Source organism: Amblyomma americanum, chromosome 11 (assembly GCF_052857255.1).
Source record: "Amblyomma americanum isolate KBUSLIRL-KWMA chromosome 11, ASM5285725v1, whole genome shotgun sequence".
Taxonomy (NCBI): domain Eukaryota; kingdom Metazoa; phylum Arthropoda; class Arachnida; order Ixodida; family Ixodidae; genus Amblyomma; species Amblyomma americanum.
Genome location: NC_135507.1, coordinates 11,555,202 through 11,573,551, shown reverse-complemented (window position 1 = coordinate 11,573,551; position 18,350 = coordinate 11,555,202). Strand labels below are relative to the sequence as shown.

The 18,350-nt window shown below is 52.6% G+C and overlaps 1 protein-coding gene across 3 annotated transcripts in view; it reads right to left on the bottom strand.

The window, feature by feature from the left end:
- Nucleotides 1–3,250: 3,250 nt before the first annotated feature.
- LOC144110583 (uncharacterized) overlaps nucleotides 3,251–18,350 on the bottom strand; it is a 215,827-nt gene continuing 200,727 nt past the window's right edge. For all 3 annotated transcript variants that reach the window (XM_077643602.1, XM_077643601.1, XM_077643600.1), the window contains exon 2: nucleotides 3,251–14,956. In XM_077643602.1, the coding sequence (XP_077499728.1) occupies nucleotides 10,141–14,556 (4,416 nt within the window). In that variant the 5' untranslated portion in view covers nucleotides 14,557–14,956 and the 3' untranslated portion in view covers nucleotides 3,251–10,140. The remainder of the gene's footprint in view (nucleotides 14,957–18,350) is intronic.

Here is an 18,350-nt window from a genome sequence, read left to right as displayed (position 1 = left end):
TTTTTCTTTTTTCTTTTCTGCTGCTCTTACGCTGTCCTTCCCCTGCCTTTTGTCTTTCGCTTCGCAGCCTCCCCTTTTCTGACAATTGTTTGGATTGTGCTCGGCTTCTCCTCCTACTGGCATGCCCAGTAGCTCGGTATTCCGTTCTTCGTTATTCTTTTCCCTTTTGTGGAATGCAGGCGCAGAACGCGAAGGGCCCGCAGAATTCTCGTCTCGCCAGGCTTGGTGCATATATGCCAAGACGGTTATGGGCACAGACAGAGAGAGGCCCAATGGGGGGTACAGCTCGGAAGGTGGAGGAGGAGGAGCGATGGAAGAAGCTTCGAGGAAGAGCGTCGCCGGATTGTTGACGATATGCCGTCACGGGTGGTCCCCCCCCCCCCCTCCTCCCGGGCGACGGGACGGTCGAAAAAGTTACTCGTGTAGAGGAGGAAGAGTAGATGGGTCCTCTCTCTCTCTTAGGCTTCTCTCCGTTCTTGGCGACTGTTGTATTGGCTGGTCGAACCGTAAAAACAAAGACAAAAAAGGGAAACAATGAGAGATGAAACAAAATCCCTCTGTCTCTGATTTATCTCTTTGTCTTGACGCACTCCTCAGCCAGCCTTGGTGACTCGTACCGAGACGCGCATGAATTTCGGGTGTTTTCTTTCAAATGTTTTTTTTCGGTCCTCCGAATCCACCTTCAGCTTCCGAGGGGAACATTTGTTTTCCAGAGGACGCTGTCAAACTTTTCTCCTCCCGTTACCAGGGGCGCGGCTTCTAGTGTTTTAGACGTGGACCACGACCAAGCAGACGTCTTTCGTATGCGGATGTAAGCGTGACCGTTCGTTTGCAAGCAGTTCCACTTTTACAGTTGAAGCACCCGAGGCGCCTGACAATCTCATTCACCCGTCGGCCTACAGTGCTAATTATCAGAGTATTGAAGGTGAACGGCTGGTTCTTTCCAGGAGAAATATTTAGCTGGCAAGGCTCGCCGAGGTCAAGCCACTCGAACGTTAGGTTCAGGGTTTCACCGCAAAGCAGCCAAGGTTGCCTGGTATTGCCGCAGGACAGTTGTAACAATTGCGCGACGAGGCGGGGGTGAGGGGGGGGGGGGTGCCTAAAAGAACAGCGCAGAACTGAAAACATGGGCAAGGCAACAACAGCTCCACAACTGCTGAGCCCTCGTTATCGTTTGTCTTATCCGTGTGTTCAGTTCTGCGTTGATCGTATTACAGCACGAAACCGCCTTAACTGACGCACATTCTTTTACAACTTCGTCGTCTGGAACGTTGTTTTGCTAATTTCGCGGGAATCGTGCACGCATTCTCTCGGCGTCGTGCGACTTTGCGGGCTTCCCTGTAGGACGTTGATGGCGTCTGCGAGACGTCAGCGGGCTGCACCGTGGGCGGTGATAACAGACGAAGAAAAACAAGAAAAATGCAGACAGAAGACAGACGTGCGCAAGAATGTGGGTGGTTGTAGCGACGGTTGCCGAGAACGCGAAAAGGGGTGTGCGCGTAGCCAGAAGCCAACGCGGCCGCTGCAAGATCGTTCCCAGCTGCCGACATTTAAAACGAAATGCCCGGGCTGCTGCGCGCCTGAAAAGCACCGGAAGGCGTAGGATACGATGAGGAATGATCCAGAGGAAAGGGAGAACCAGAAAGAGGGAGAGGGTGTGGAAATGGAAACGGAGGTCAGCGCGAGAGATTGAAACTACCCCCCCCCCCCCCCTCTCCCCTTGCTTTGCGACTGCATCGAGCTGCTTGTGTTCGAGAGGTGTGTCGAAACAGGTGGTTTCGTGTCGTTTTCCCGCAAACTCAGCCTGTTGTTTTTACGGCCGGTTTGTTTTGCTTGTCGATCGCACAAACGTCGCGGTATACGCCCGAGAGGTTTCGTGGTTTGTACCTTGTTGGTCCATTTCGGAGACAAATGGTACGTTTCTTGCTTGGAGGTAGCGAATGCGTCTCTTTGCTTTCAAAAGCAGCGACACTCCGTTACTGGGCATTGCCGCGCAGGAAGGACACTCGGTATTTGCAATTGGCTTACATTACAAATCGCCGCAGATTTACAGTAATAGCGCCGAAGGCAATGACTTTCGTGTACGCGCAAATGAAACTCGTTCGAAGGTGCTTTGCCGCCGCCATAAACAACGGGAATTTTGTTTTTGTTTTTTCTTTCTAACGGGTTTTTCTTCTTTTCTTCCTAGCATTGCTCTTACTTGAAGGCGGGCGCTCTTTTAGGACGCTGCTCCATGCGAAGAAAAAAAAAAGCTACTAAAAATGAACAGCAGGGGCCCTTCTTTCGCAAGTTTACAAATGATATTCATTTATCCTGTAGTTAAAATGACAGAACCGATTACCGATGCCATGGTTAATTTTCTCTATAAATCAAAGGCAGGAAGAAATTCGCAGTAGCGCTCGTTAGAGCCAACTAAAACTTAGCTATTCTTAATTTCGCGAACGTACAGGCTACTCAGTGTCGCCGGCGTCGATCACGTGAGCTTAATTTTTTGGTTTGTTTTCGAATCGTTTCAGGTGATTTCGTTCACCTTTTCTTTTTCTGCAACTCTTCTTATCGACGGAGACCGTTCCTAGTGAAACAATCCGCAATTTCGCGCTAAAAAAGCGCAGACGAATCTCTGCGCAAAACGTTGCACGAGCCAATAGAAACGACGTCAAAAGCTACGCTCCGCGACAGAATAAATGACGTCATTAGGCTCTAATGCGTTCCGCTTATGCGAGTGCTTGCTGACGAAACTTTTCGCGTGCGTCTTTACCCTTGCAGGCCACGCTGCAAACGGGCTGCAGCTGCTGGTTTTGGTGAAGCAAATCGGAGTTAACATTTAACGAAGCGAATTAACTAACGGAGCGGCCGAAGGCCGGGCGTACAGACGACAATGCGACCGACGAAGCAGGCTCCTAAACAGGCCCTAGGAAAACAAATCGTGGTCTAAAGCGGCCGGTAGCAGGCTAAGCAGCGAGTCGCAGCGAAATGAGGGCTAGGAGGTCACATTATTCATAAGTCCGCTTTTCTATTAAAGCCCCGAGCCCACTAGACGCCAATTAGAGAGAAGTCTCCGTCTAACTGATGTTTATGCTTTACGGCTGCCGTTTCGTTCAATCTGAAATCGCAGCCGACGCAAACTAGGCGGTGCTGCTCCACGAGGGCCGCGTGAGAGCGATTGCGTCGCGTTTTTTTTTTTTTGCTTTTTTATCCATTAATCTGCGCGGCTATACTCGCTGGTTGTAGTGCTTTTCTTCTCACGGTGTTTTTCTTTCGCCAATATAACCTTGGTCAGCGTCCGCTCGAGAAAAGCATTCCGATCCAGCGCAGGCCACGCCCCAAGTCGCGTGGCCCGCTCGCGGGACGCTGTAATGGAGGCCTCGTTTATTATTTCAAGGTTCCCCGCTTCTTATAAATTTCGGCAGCTGCGAAAACAACGCGCTCGCGGAAAGGGCGGAATCTCCGTAACTCAAGGGAGATATGGAGAAGGAAGAAAGAAGAAAATATGAAAATAAGAAATCGGGTAGACAAGAGAGAACGAGAGGGAAAGGAAAGAGGAATGATAGAACGGAGAGAACAACGACGGCATTGAAAAACGAGCTCTGGGAGGGGCACGTACAATGGGGGAGAGAAGAAGCTGGAAGGAAGGACGGGTGGTACATGAACACACCAGTGCTGCTCAGCGTGGTGCCCGAGCTCGCTACAGGAGGGCGCTGCCACACTGCATCCGCAGCGCAGATAACGACCTTGTGCACATCAAGTAAATATCGCTCCGCGTTATAATGTGCTGGCTTCGCGGCCTGCCACTCAAATTTGTCGTTAGCGAATTCAGTTTAGAGGCGGGACCGGAGTCTAAATTTCTTTGTTCACGGCCGCGGTTGTCCTAGTCCCCACTTTGGTGAAGAGAAAAAAAAAAACAGAGGATCGAAAATGATCGAAATGAAATATTTATTCGTAGTATATGCCCTGGGAACTTAACTGCGAACTCATCCTAGTCAGGTAAATAAATAAAGCACGCGAAAAAAAATGGCTCCATGATGAACTTGCTCCTCCGTAAAAATGACCGCGCCTTAACCGCTTTTAAGCTTTTTGAAAAATTTGAAACGCCTGAATATACAGTGGCGAAACTTAGGCGTCGCCGCCTGTCGATCGAGTGACTGTTCTACAGCTTGTGCTTCCAGTACTTGGAAAGATTTTTTTTCTTTTTTTTAATTCAAAGACACTGAATCGACAAGCGTATGGAGCATTTTTCTGGTTAGGTTAGATAGCGTGAAACTGGTCTTTTCCTTTTTCCGAGCCAAGTAATAAAAAGACGACGATTTCAACTCGGGTTGTGCGAATGTAGGGCAGCAGCAGCAGCAGCGGGCGCGCTCTACAGCAGTAAGTCATGTACGCGATGGATCACACAGGTCTTCAATGTCGCACTCGCCTCTCGATTTGGGCACCCCTCATGTTTCTCTCCGTCAGCTTCGCTCCATATTTTAGACCCACAATCGCCACCTGCCCTGCCTGCCCGCCTCTCAAAGCGTCTTCTTTCTGCCAGCTATCTCCTCTCAAGTACGCTTCACTCCATTTCTTGGACCCCCCGCTCTCCGTTTGGCTGGTTATTTTCAAGCCTATCTACGCTGTCAGCTTATCTGCACACTCCCGTTTCAAACTTAGCGCTGGCGGTTCTGTGAAAACCGGCCGCAAGATGCTTTTCATTACTTTTTTTTTTCACTTCTCTTTCCAGTCATATGAAGCGCCGCCGAGAGAAATTTATGCTCAGCTTGTCAAAAAATAGGATCTCAGCCCTCTCTCTGAGGTATCTATTGTTCCCCATAATGGATTTGCAATGAGACTAGCCCAGCAGGCTTGTCCGGCGTGTTCGCGTTTTTTTTTTAGTATCTTTCTTTTATTCTTGGTCCTTTCAAACCAGCCCTGGCCTACATGGCCTCTACTTGAAACTTTTGTGTTTCGTTTCCATTCGCGTTTCTCACGGTATATTTTTACAACGGACCCCACGTGAGTAACGTGACACACAACGGGCCTCTCGCGGACTCGATCACCATTTCACCGGCACCGCCAATGGCGCCTCACATTTTCTTTTGCCAGCACGCTAAGTGCCGAGAGGGAGCGTTACGGCTGTGGAAAAGCGATAGGCAAGTGCTGGGTTTTTCTTTTTTCTCCGCGCGTACTCATTGTTATTCCTTTCCCACTACCCCTCACTGGCTATTTTCTACGCTACCCTTATTTCGTTCACATTTTTATTTTTCCCTAGGCCCTAATGCCCGCTCAAAGAGCTCCCCCGTCCTCAAATCCCCGAAGTATATACTTTACACCGGGACCTGGCCGCGGCGCGCGCTTTTCAGATCCGTCCGTGTAGTTTCAGTGCATCTTTTTTTTTTTTTAGAAAGAACTACCTGTCTCTGTGTGCCTGTATTCCACCGCTCACTCTCCCCTGCCTTTCACCATTCCCCCATTCGCCCCCCCCCCCCCCCCCCTACTCTGCGCCAACTCCATTCTAACAGTCCACTCTCAGCGTCAATATTGCGCAAGCATCGACAAAGAGAGACGACCCCAGCTCCCGCACACACGGAACGTGTAGAATTTGAGAGAGAAGAGAGAAAAAGTAGGGGAAGGAATAAAATGAAAAATTAGTCACGGCGTTCGCCGGGAAACGGGGGGGGGGGGGGGGGGGGGGGGGGGGGAACGGGGGGGGGGGGGGGGGGGAATCGGAGCGGGAGTGACCGCGTGCTGCGTAAATTACACCGACCTGCACCAGGACAGCTCGGCTCGTCTTGATCAAAAAGAAGAACGGAAGAGGGGAAGAAAAGTGTACACCCGGGCGCTTTGAAGCCCGAAACCAAGTGAGCAACAAAGAAAAGAATGGCGACAGGATTCGCTGCTCGGACTCGCTTGAAGGGCAAAGATTGGAGGTAGAGAGAGAGAGAGAGAGAGAGAGCGCTTTTATTTTTGCACCTTCGCGCTCAATGAAAATCCCGTTTGTTCAACTTTTTGTAGCTGCTTCTTCTATGACTTTTGCTCTGCTTTTCTTTCTTTTTTGTTTTTTGAGTTCCACCGAAATGGCATTCTGCAAGCTTTACCATCGTCGGCACCATTTTTATACAGTGCGGGTGGTTTTCAGTGAACAATTCAAATCGTGTGAGCCTGTAGAAACTAAGAGTGTATTTTTTAGCACGACCAGCAAGTGTTTTGTTTGTATTGTATTTTTTTCTGGTTAGAAGGAACCACTCAAATCTGTTATATTTTTTAGCAGGTCGAGTCAGAAGTTTATGACAGGGTTGTCAGAGTAATCAGGACGGAAAAACTGGAGAAAAGGGGGGGGGGGGGGGGGGGGTCACAGTACGTAAATATGGTATTTTTCTATCCTTGGTGGCTGACATTTCGGGAGTGTAAACTTCGCCCAGCATTGCGAATCATCGAATACCTCTCTACAGATGCTTAATGTCAGAATATAGAAGCAGCCGTCCCCGATTAATGACTTGAGATACTGAGACTTTGTTATCAACACCTGCGAGGAGAACACAGTTCAAGTCTTGGCGACATTGGTTATAGAAGCTTCGTTGAACGCCTTCTTTTTGTTTTTTCTTAGAAATGAGCGAGGATCAGAAACATCAGCGAAAAGCCCAGGTGATTTAGTCTCTCACTACGGACGCCACAGCCACACGGCTGACATTGGAATGATTCAGTTTTGGATGAAAGTGTACGCCTCGAGTGTCAACACAGACTAGTTAAGAAGAAGAAAATCTACACAAGAAAATATGTAGAAGAAAGGAACACGTGTTTGTCAGGCCTTATTTTTGTAGGTACTACGACGTATCAAAGAACAGCTACGCTTCAAAAAAAGTGTCTTTAAATATATGAAAGGAAAAGCGACTGTGATAAAATTGACATTCAGGTGGGTGAGGGACTGGGTGCAAGAGAAAAAAACAAACAGGAAAGACACGCGTGCAGATGGCATACACAAGACAGGCAAGTAATTCATCATACACAACATGCGCACAAACATGTTTCAGTCAGAAAAAAACAACAACACAGCGATATAAATACACAAAGATGTCGCCACCACTCGTGCACGCAGTTTCAGAACACACACAGCGCCACTCCTGCTGGCATGTCGATCGGTACAGGTGATTAATGACGAATATACGCCGTCGGGCGGCGCTCGCATCCGCCCAGATGTCCTGATTAGCGAACACTTCGCAGCTGCACGAACACACGCACACACCCCGAATATTTCTGCCCGCGTTCCCGCTAGAATTGTGACCTTAAAAGTGTCCACCTCAAAACTACCCGCCATAACCGTCAGGTCTGGCAGGTAACGTGCAATCCTTATCAGCAAGGCCGCTTCACTGCGCATCGCATTAGGTAAGTTGCTTTTCGTCTTGCCTACTTCACACGATATTTTTTTTATTGAGAGGCGCCGTTTCATGTGCTCAAGCGTGCCTTGAAGCTCTTCAAGCCGAATAAAGTTCACTAATAAATTAAGTTTATTACTACTTTTCAAGCCTCGACACATTTAGTATTAGAGATCGGTACATCTGCTATCCACCGTTTCCAAATTGGCAAAGTAAGATTTCGCAAACTCTGATACTCTTCAGAGAAGTGAAATTTCGACGGCATTATGGCGACAGAGAGGAGAAAGCTATTTTAGCGATCGAAGGTTACGCGAAAGGAAGATAACTTAATGGTCATCAGTCAGCGGGATACAAAGTTAGTTCCGACAATACCTTACACTATACCTAAACTCCACTTTCCTTGCCTTCTTCAGGGCGAGCGTCTTTGTCTTAATTCTTCAGAAAAAGACGGAAATACTCTGTTCGACTAGCTGTGCTCACGGCTCTTCCTTCTGTTCGAACACGTCAAGGCGTTCCCACGCATTCAACGCTATTGCACTTCACACTATACCTCCGCGACTGCTTCGTTAAATTACTCTCCTATTCCTTCCTGCAAGCCTATAACGAGGATGCAAGACGAGCTTTTTTCAGAAACCGAGACTGTTTCAGGTTCTCCAAAACGTCGTCCGAGTGCAAGCGTGCTGGAAGCCGATGCCCGTGCGACAGAAAAAAAAACTTGGAAAATTGACAAAAAAAAAAAACTGACATTCTCGGTGTCAGTCGTAACAACAGCGTTTTGATTTGTGGCCTGCTCACCGGCGTTCTATCACAACGTGACAAAAACTTTTGATTCTCAACGCGTCACCTCCGACTCGACGCACGTCCGCACGGGCATCGATTCCAACGCGTTGCATTCGCGCGCGCGTATGTGTCTCTCGGTACCCAAGCAGATTGCCGTTGATTCGCGGTCCTTGACAGAGGCCAAATGCACCCCAGGGTTCCAGGCGCTTAGGTCTCGTGGAGACATCAGTTAACTACTATAAGAATTAGCCAACGTACCAGAAACCGCAAAATGGGAGTCCACACGCCGAGTGGTACACTACAATCATGACAAGCGTACAAACTCTGTAGATCAATTTAGAAGCACTGCGTGGTGTGCAAGCGTCCAGATTAGCTGACAGCCAAAGCAAATTCATATTTTCGAGGCTTAGTTCGCGAAGGATCTTAACACAGCCAACGCGCAGTCGATAATCTGGCCAGATTTGTGTCGCTGCCGCCTATCACCATCCACGAGACCCAGAAGCTGTATAAAACCTTGGGGAGCGCGAAGCCTGTCAAACCAACACTCTCCTAGCGAAGCGCCTCTAAGAGACGCGCCCAAGGCGCAGGGATATGTGCGGCACCGTCAGTGAGACCTGTTTGCGACCGATTCGAACACGTTCTTGTCCGTTTAGGCATGCTCCACGATACGAATGATGGAACAGGTGGACTGACCTTGTCACGAGTCTCGTCCGGCGCACAACAAGGCAACGCGCGATGGGGGCAAGGTACGAGGACAACGGAATAAAAAAAAAGGCGAACGAGAAACTGAAAAACAGCGCGCCGATTAATCCCTGGCTGGTCGTCGCCTTTGAGGAGAGGCCGCTCGACAGCCCCCGTTGACAACGGCACAGCGGGTGACACATTCCCCCATCGCCGGGCGGCTGCTGTCGAGTCGCTCGCTTGCTGACTGCCCGGATAGGAAGGACATCACCTTTCTTTTCGTCGGCGTGATTGTACTCTCGTTCGAAGACTTGCCTCGGGTGCCGATGAGGCGGCGGCGAAGACGACTCGGGAACTGTCGTCGAAGACGCGAGACGGCTACACGCGCGGCTCGGGTGGCTCGCACAGACGCACAGTGGAACGTTGGGGAGGGCCTCCGAAGGAACACTTTCCGGAGGAACACGCACCCCTCCCGGTTGCGGAAACTGGTGCACCGAAGTTCCGCGGAAGAAGAAGAAGTTCCGGAAGAAGAGCAGACACGCGCGGACACGGTCACCCTCCCACAGTTGCAGCGAAGAAGCACGACCGACGCGACCCCGGCCGCGGGCCCCGTGTTGTAGTTTAGTCTTGCATCCCTGTCGCTGGGGCGCGGCCGAGGGCGCGGAGGCCCCCTTTCTTCCATCTTGCGGGCTGCGAACGGCAATGTTGCCGGTAGCGGGAACGGGGGGTACGACGAGAAAGTTTCTTGTAGCGCGCACAACACGGGAACTGCAACGCGAAGGCAGCAGTCGTGTCACACTGCTGCTGATCAACTCTCATCTTCGTGGCTGCTGCTGTAGGTGTTGCTGATATGCTGTGTAGGCTCCCCTGGCGAGCGTTGGGGGAGCCAGAGGTCGGTGCCTGCCAGGCTTGCTTCACTGTTCTCTCGTTCTTCGCGGAGAGCGACAACGCGAGGTTTGCCACGGGGCAACGGAAAGTGAATTGCACGTATTCAAAGGAGGGAGGAAGCGCACAAATCGGCGCCGCCTACGTCGTCTTGCGTTGGTGCGGCGGCGGAGACTCCGGTGGACTTCTCTCGCGGTCACCACAACCAGTTTGCCGGCAGCGAGGTGTATCTTCTGTGGTGGCTTCGTGTCTTCTGGGTTCGTGTATGTGTGTCTTCGTGACCCGTCGCGAGGCTCGCGTCGAAGAGCTTGCCGACACGCGCGCACCCTCGCGGTGAAAGAAGAGTTCGAACTGTGGCGTCTCGACGGGTGTTCGCGTGCCGTGCTTCCCTCGTAGGTGCGGGGGAGGGACAAGTCTTCGGGGCTTGCCGCAAGGCGCGCCCAGCGGCTCAGGCGGGCGTCAGAGTGAACGCTACGGTCATTGGTTGCGACACCTTCTGGCAGACGGGAAGGTACACGAGCGACGGCACGAACGTGTCGTTCTTGGCGTCTTCCGACTCGGGTTGCGCTATTAGGAACGGTTGCATGATGAAGGTGCCCGCCGACGGCGGGCTTTGAGGCATGGCGTACGTCATGGGCAGCTGGCCCGCCGTCTTGGTGGGCGTGGGTGTCCTGGTGGGCTTGCCTTCGTCGTCGGTGGTGCTTGCCGCGGTGGGACCAGAAACGTCCGGCTGGCTGCCGACGCTCTTCTCCTCGGCCGCTTCGTCCTGGTGCTGCTTCATGATATGTATCTTGAGGATGTTCCAGGCCCTGGTGGCGAAGCCGCAGATGCGACAGCGGAACGGCCGGCCGCTCTTGACCGGCCTCTTGGCATCGTGCGCCGTGTAGATGTGGTTGAGGCAGAGCTCCCGCGAGCGGAACTTGCGGTTGCACTTGCTGCAGCGGTAGCGCTTCAGCTTGGACGGCTGCTGCTGCGTGGAGGAGGGCGCCCGGGCGGGGTCGGCGGACAGATCTTGCGGCTGCTCCTGGGACGTCTTGGGCGGCCTGGCGCAAGCGGCAGCACTGCTGGCCATGCCGGCCGATGCAAGGCCCGCTGCTCGGTGGTTGAGGAGGTGGCGCTGCAGCGAGTGGTTGTAGCGGTACGCCCGGTGGCAGATGCGGCAGACGAAGCGCTTCTCGCCTTCCAGATTCACTCCCGTGTGCCTCTTTTCGTGCGCGTAGAGGTTGGAAAGCCATCGCGTAGAATAGACGCAGTAGGAGCAGTGGTAGATGCGGGTGCTGCCGCTGCCGCCCAGCGCGGACGCGAGGCCGGGCCGCTTGAAGAGGTGCGCGGCCCTATCGGCAGGGTGCGGCGGAGCGGCGCCGTTCAGCTTCACCGTGTCTTGGGCCACGACCGCCAGGGGATCGGAGGCGGCAGCTGCCGGGGAGGAGGAGTTCATCAGGCCGAGCTCCTCGCTCGTGGTGCGGTGGTCTTTGATGAGGTGAATCTGAAGGGCTACCTTGTCCGGGAAGCCCTGGCCGCAGATGATGCACAGCTTCGCTGCGCCCGGAGGAACGCTATCCATACGACTGTAGACGTTCTCCTTGAGCATGTCGCTGTGGTCGTTCACCATGTGCGTCTTCAGCCACTTGATGCTCTTGAAGCGCCTGTCACACAGCGGGCAGATCTCTGTGTAGTGGTTGAAGCTTCGGTTGCTGCTGTCGCTGACCTCGCCAGGCTGGAAAGTGCTGGGCAGCTCGCCCCTGTCAGAGGTGCTTCCTCCCACCGAGCTGTGGTTGGAGTTTTCCTTGGCCGGGTCCTCGATGATACCGTGCGTGTTCTGCTTGTGAACCTTGAGGAAATACTTGCTGCACAGCTCCTTCTGGCAAATCTCGCAGGTAACGCCGCCGATGATGCTGTTCCGGGCTGCATCGGCAGGGTGTTCATCTAGGTTGATGCCGTGCATCTTCAGCATGTGGGTCTTCATGAAGTACTTGTTGCACAGCTCCTTGTTGCATATGTTGCAGTAGTTTCGCCCCGTCACTTGGCTTCTGGACTTGTCGGGTGTCGCCATCGAAGGCATCGGCAGCGATAGGAGCGGCGGTGGCGGCACGGGAACCAGTGCCCCGCTCATCTTGCCGGCAGTGTTCTTGGTTTGACCGGCATCGTCCTTCTTGGGCGTCGAAGACATGTCGATGTCAACGTTAATGCCATGGATGTTCTGCTTGTGGGTCTTGAGGAAGTACTTGCTGCAGAACTCCTTCTGGCAGATTTCGCAGAAGGCCTCCGAGTCGAACACGGGCGTCGGAAAGGCGACCCCGGAGAACGGCGGCGGAGGCAGCTCTCCAGGACCCCTCTGTTGCTGCGTCGCAGCGGTGCCCGCGCTGGCAGGCGACGAGGAGCCCGGCGCCAGACTGCTGCCGTCCTCGTTGAGGAGAACGCCGTGTTCGTTCATCATGTGCGCCCGTAGGAAGTACTTGTTGTCGAACTCGGTGCGGCACACGTTGCAAACGACCTTGTTCTCGTTGGCGATTGAGGCCGTCAGGTCACGTATCATGCTCTGCAGCTTCTGCAGGTCCTGGCTCGCCGCGTCCTCCGTATGGCAAGAAGCGCCACCACCGCCGGATGCTTCAGACTGCCTGCCCATCCTCATGAGGTCTTCGCGCGGCGGGGGGCACCGCAACTGGCTATTATTCCCGCCGCTGGGCGAAGGCGGCTTGGACTCCTCGTCCTCTTCCTTCACGTATGGAACGTTGTGGGTGTAGAACTTGTGCATCTTCAGCAGGTACTGGCTGGAGAAGGGCCTGTTGCAGATCTCGCAGGTCAGGTCCGCTGTCGGCTCGAAGTCGCTGGCGAAGGTGGACTTTAAAACTGCGGATTCCGGACTGGTCCCGCCTCCCGCTGTTCTTGAGGGAGCCGTCAAGTTCTCGGGTGTCTCCTGAGGAGTCATCATGCCAGCTGCGCAAGTAGGCGTCGCCATGGAAACCGCCGGCGGCAGCATCGGATGGTGGGGTAGCGCATGCTGATGTGGCTGAGACAGCGCCGAGCTGCCCTTGAGCGGCGGGTCGGTCGCCGGAATGCCGTGCTTGTTCTGTTTGTGGGTGCGGAGGAAGTATTTGTTGCAGAACTCCTTGCAGCAAATCTCGCAGAACGCCTCCGCGTTGATGACGCCCATCTCTCGAAGCTTCTCCGGCGTGAAGACGGTCGTGGAACCGCTCTCGGTGCTCGAAGAAGAGTTCTGGTTGAAGAACGCCGGAAGCGACTTCGGGTCACCGCCAACGGAGGAACTGACGATGGGGGAGTTGCTTGACGCCGACGTCACCATCGTTCCTGTGGGCGGCGTTAGACTCGGCATGCTGAAGCGCCCGTTGACACCCGGATAGAGGCTGGAGAAGTCCATGCGAAACGGGTCTGAAGGCGGCGGCTGTTGCTCAGGAGGACCACTATTTTTGTCGCTGGCAGGGCCAGCAGCTATCCCCGCCGGTTCCGTAGTCGTTATGCCTGTAGGTGACGTGCTCGTCTTCCTGTCAGCAGAATTGTCACAAGAGCTGCCCTGTTGTTGCGGCTGCTGCTGCTGCTGCTGCTGCTGCTGCTGCTGCTGGGGCTGTTGCTGTTGTGGTGGTTGCTGCTGCTGATGCTGCATGGCAGGGTCGACGATTCCGTGGATTTTCTGCTTGTGCTTCTTCAGGAAGTACTTGTTGCAAAACTCTTTCTGGCAGATCTCGCAGAATGACTCCATGTTGATGATGCCCTGACGGCCAGCCATACTTGGGTCGGACATGGGTCCCTGCAGCATCAGTTGCATCGACGGTGAGCCACTGAGTCCCGGCGGAAAGAAGCCCGGTGCGTAAGGCGAGCTCACCAGGGACTCTACCGAGTAGATGCCGTGCTTGTTTGCCTTGTGAGTTTTTAGAAAGTACTTGTTGCAGAATTCCTTGTTACAGAGCTCGCAAAAGGCCTCCGGATTGAAGATGCGCATGTTTCCGCTGGGGGCCGCGCTCCCGTTCGGAATGGGCGTAGACGCGTTCTGGCCCTGTTGTAGCACGGGAAACAGGAACGGCGCCATCGGATTGGGGAACATTCCGAGAGGCACAGGCAGGCTGCCGGGCTTGACCTCGTTGCCGCTCTGCGATATCGGGATGAGAGGCGGCATGGCTGGAAACGGGAACGGGTGGTTCTTGGCGAACTCTGCTGTCTCGCTGACCGTCGGCTTCCGGTCCAGGAATGGCGGCGGGTTCTGCATTTCCAGCGAGCTTGTCGAGCCGGAGTTCTTGTCCCCAGCGGCTGCGGCGGCGGCGGCCGCGGCGGCGGCGAACGCTCGGTTGTAGCTGGCCTGTTGCTGGAGCTGTTTTTCGAGCAGCTTCTGCACGTGTTCCTCTTCGATGTGTAGCCGCAGCTGGTCGTCAGTGGCGAATCCGGCGCTGCAGTGGTGGCAGCGCAGCGGGCTTGCTTCCGAGGACTCGCCGTTGGAGTCGTCCCTGCGGCGCCGCTTGCTAGTCTCGAGGTTGAGGACGCCCGTGTCGACGACGGTGTCATCGCTTTCGGCCGCCGGACTCCTCGTGGAGGGCGGCATGTCTTCGACACACTCTTCGTCAGTGGGCGTCCCGACTGGATCGGTCGCCGCGGCGACGACCAGGTCGTCGGGTCCCTCCGGAAGGACGACCGGCGACGTGTGGTAGCGGACGGGGTTGCTTTGCTTGCGCCTCTTCTTGGCGCGAGGCTCGTCGGCTCCGGTGCGGCCCGGGTCTGTCTGGTAGGCGAGCGGGTCTTCGTCGCCGGATCCGCCGGCGACGTCGGCGTGGCAGGGCGCGGCCGGAGGCGACATGTCTCGCGGCGGTGGGGACATCGCCGCCGTCCCGTCGGCCGGGTAGCAGTCAAGGTTCATGGGTTGCAAGCAGAGGAGGCGTCACGCGGGGCTTTCGGAGTCCCTCTGTGCTTCTTCCGTCGTTTTCAGGCACTCCCCCTGGTGGCCTTCGGACACAACCCAGCGGCGAACCTCTTCGCGGTGGTCGGTTGGAGCGCAGGCGCGCACTCCTCTCGGTGGCTCGGCCGGCCGGCGCTGACTACATGGCGGTCACGAGCGGCGTCGCGGGCTCTGGCCGGTTCGAGTGCGGCGCATCTTGCCTCCCTCCCTGTGCAGAGTGTGGTGTGCTCTCGCGCTGTCGCTCTCTCGGTGTTGTGGTGCGGTTGTAGTTCTTCGTCGTCGTTTTCGTGTAGTTTACGGGTGCGGCGAGCCTGGCTAGTGCTTGTTGTGTGTTCTCGCTCCTTCTCCCGTTCTTGCTGGCCTGCGCAGAGAAGGAAAAGAAAAAAAAGGAAGACACCGTAAGTTTCCAGTGCGAAAGCGTAGAATCACGGAGATTATGTCGCTACGCTACGCAAAAAACACGTAGGGACATTTAAATGGGTTACGATCGCTAAACTACAGCGTTCTAAGTCCTCACTCCATATTAAGCAGGTCACACTATCGACCCGGACCAACAACGCTAACGAGACAAGGCGACTGCGGATGGTTGCATTCGGTGTTCAAACAGCATATGTACAACAGCAGTTAAATGTTTACGGAATAGGCACGGACGAAGAAATTAGGTTTTTTCTTCACTACTGTGTTCTGTAAACATTTTTTTTTCGTCAGTCAGTATGACGTTGCAATATCAGCGTGCAGGAGACGGCAATCACGAATGCATGCACAGTTGTTTTCCGTCCAATTATTTTTAATTGTTGTAGATGCTGAACAAATCGTTAGGTTCCTAAAACAAGCAAATGGTTTAAACATAGTGGAATGCGTTAAACATTTAGCTTATTTGTTCCAAGGAACAAATTTTACCCCTCGTTTGGTACACGAGAGCTTCATGGATACGCCCTATAGTCAGCCTCACAAGAACAACGTTTCTTTTTTTCATTATTATGCATTTACGCTCGAAAATTAACGCTCCGCAGCATTTCCCGGTTCATCTCTTGAGAGGAGCGTATGGGAGGTAAAAATTTTGCAGCCGCAGAGATTACGGACGGCTGCAGCGGTCCCATCTCGGTTAAAACTGCGTCAGCAGAGAACAGGCGAGGAGATAAGAAGGGCGGCGACACTGTCCATGCGCCAACTATCGCGTTTGCCCGCACACTGATAGATGCATTGCACGGGTTTGCCTTCTAACTTCAGGAGGCGAAAAACGCTCGCAAATTCTGGAATGCCGTACATGTAGACCAACGGAAGCTCTAAGCCACCCGCACATTGGGCTAAGGAAACCCCGCGAGGAATTCATCACCGCAGGCAGTGCAATGAACCAAGGGACACGTGAGACTTAAACGCGTCCATTCCATTCTACTGAAGACAGACATCTTGAACGCCCGCAGATACAACGATGCCAAGTGAACACTGAAGCTCTGCTGGTAAAACCTCATGACGCACACATCCATGCCGGAGGATCTGGTCTCTTGAGCGTTGTTTTTGAGTGCTCATAACGGCGGTAATCATCCAAGTTTACACAGAAATCTTGGAGTTCTTATTTGCACGTGAAAAGGTCCTCTCGCTTAACTTCCCCGAGTATGTGATGATGATGATGATGCATTTTTATGGCGCAAGGGCATCTGGGGCCAAAGAGCGACATGGCACAAGGTATTTTTCGACTACTCAAGTTGCGGTCAAAGACCCATTTGCCAAGCATTTCGCCATAAATAAGCCGAGCACCAGACCATAGGAAAGCTTGTACCCATTGTATCACCGGTGGGTATCCGACGGCACTGGGGACCGAACCCTGCACCTCCCGCATGCGAGGCGGATGCTGAGACCACTGGTCCACCGCTGCAGTCACCGAGTATCTGACGCACTTTTTGCAGACATCAAACGCGGCGTGGAGCCACTTATGATTTTTCGAGAACTCCAAGCGTAAGAAGACGACTCGCTTTTAAATGGGGCCGAAAACTGTCGCCACAGTTCTGGAGTAATGAGGCTGAGCGTCTGGCACAAGTTTAGTTCTTAACGACCCGGCTTCTTCTAAAGTGTAAAATTGGCGCGGTGTGCCTGCGCGCCTATCCGCTTCAGACGCGCATTATGTTCTAAAATCTAGAAAAAATCTGGAACTTTGCGTGAGCATACCTATAGAAACTGGTGTTTCACAAAAACGGCATGAATGGCTCAAGAACATAAGGGTTCATGCACAGTGCGCACTTCCACGCTCTCGGAATCACAGCCTTAATTAAAGGAAAGAAAACATAATTTGATGACCAGTTACTTAGTTCCTTTATCACACGAAGCTGTTTCTGCAAAGAAAACCCAGCTACAGTATCATTTTGTAAAACATTCCACCGCGTGAGGGAAGGAAGCGACAGAATCAGTGAGATTTCCACAGCGGGCAGTGAAACTGGCGACACATCGTATTTTCATTACTCGTACGAAATGCACGAAGGCACGAAATGGCCCTACCATTCTGTCCAGCATGATTTTAAAGCGTAGACAGCATCATTGATTTCTTCAGGGTGATTTTATTTCACCTTAAAAGATTTTTATTTTAAACACTGAGGGGTATGTCAGTATGGTCTGTTGAGCTGAACTGTACAGAAAGGCGGACATTGCGTACGTCATATGAATGAAAAATTAGGCGAGTAACTGAAATTAACTAAAACTTTTTCTAAGTTTTTTTTTTATTTTTAGCGGGCAAGGTTATATTGCGAAACTGATGGTCGTCAAAATTGAAGGTTAGCCTTGCTTTAATTTTTTTTAACAGCAATGTGGTTCGAAATATCGAATGTCATAAAGACGTATGTCAAAGCTAGTTGAATGGGCTTTCCCTCATTACCTAGTTATAGAAAGGCGCCGCTGCACGTGGTATCGTCACCGAAATGAAGTTAGCATTCTTCTTCTTCATCAAATACACCAACTGCGCCTGTATTTGATGTATAAGAAGTGCAAAAGACACCACATTAAAAATATGCATTGTGGAAAAGCGAACTCAACAAGCTCTAAGGTGCGCATTTTTGACCTTCGATACTTCGAAACACATTGCTGATTAAAAAAAAACAACTTAAAAACGAGGCGCACCTTCTATGTTGATAGTCATCAATTTCGCAATATAACCCTTCCCCTAAACTCAAATTAAATAAATTATTCCGTTAATCTCAGCTAATTATTCGTCTAACTATCGATTCATGGAGGCACATAATGTGCGTCTCGCAGTACAATCCTGCGACCGCACCTCGCGTCACTGAGGTTCACAAAAAATCTTGGAGCAATGCTGTCTGCTGCATCGGAGAAATGCGAAAGTATTTGCGCTTGAACGTCACCAATTTCTCTTTGGAAGTCATCGTTGTCATGTGACACTTATCAGATGACCCTTGGATGACGTCAGCAACCTTGTTTTGCAAGTCATCGCTGTCTAATATCAATACACATCCCCAGTAGATTTTGCCGTCATACACAGCACGACGCGTTCACTTCGTACCCCTCTAACAGGCTTGAACGCGGAATAGTCAGTGCGTATGTAATGAATTTGGTAGCTCAGTAGGATTGATTTCCATGCAATAAAAAAAATGACCCTTCGCGCCCGCCTGCAAGCAGAGGGCCTGGGTTCGAACCCCCAATGCCGGCGTGTTACTGTTTTCGAATGAGGTCACGTGAGAGGTACCATTTTCTGCGGACACATCTTGTAAAAAACTTGCGGTGATGGGTTTTCCTTTGCATGAGGCATA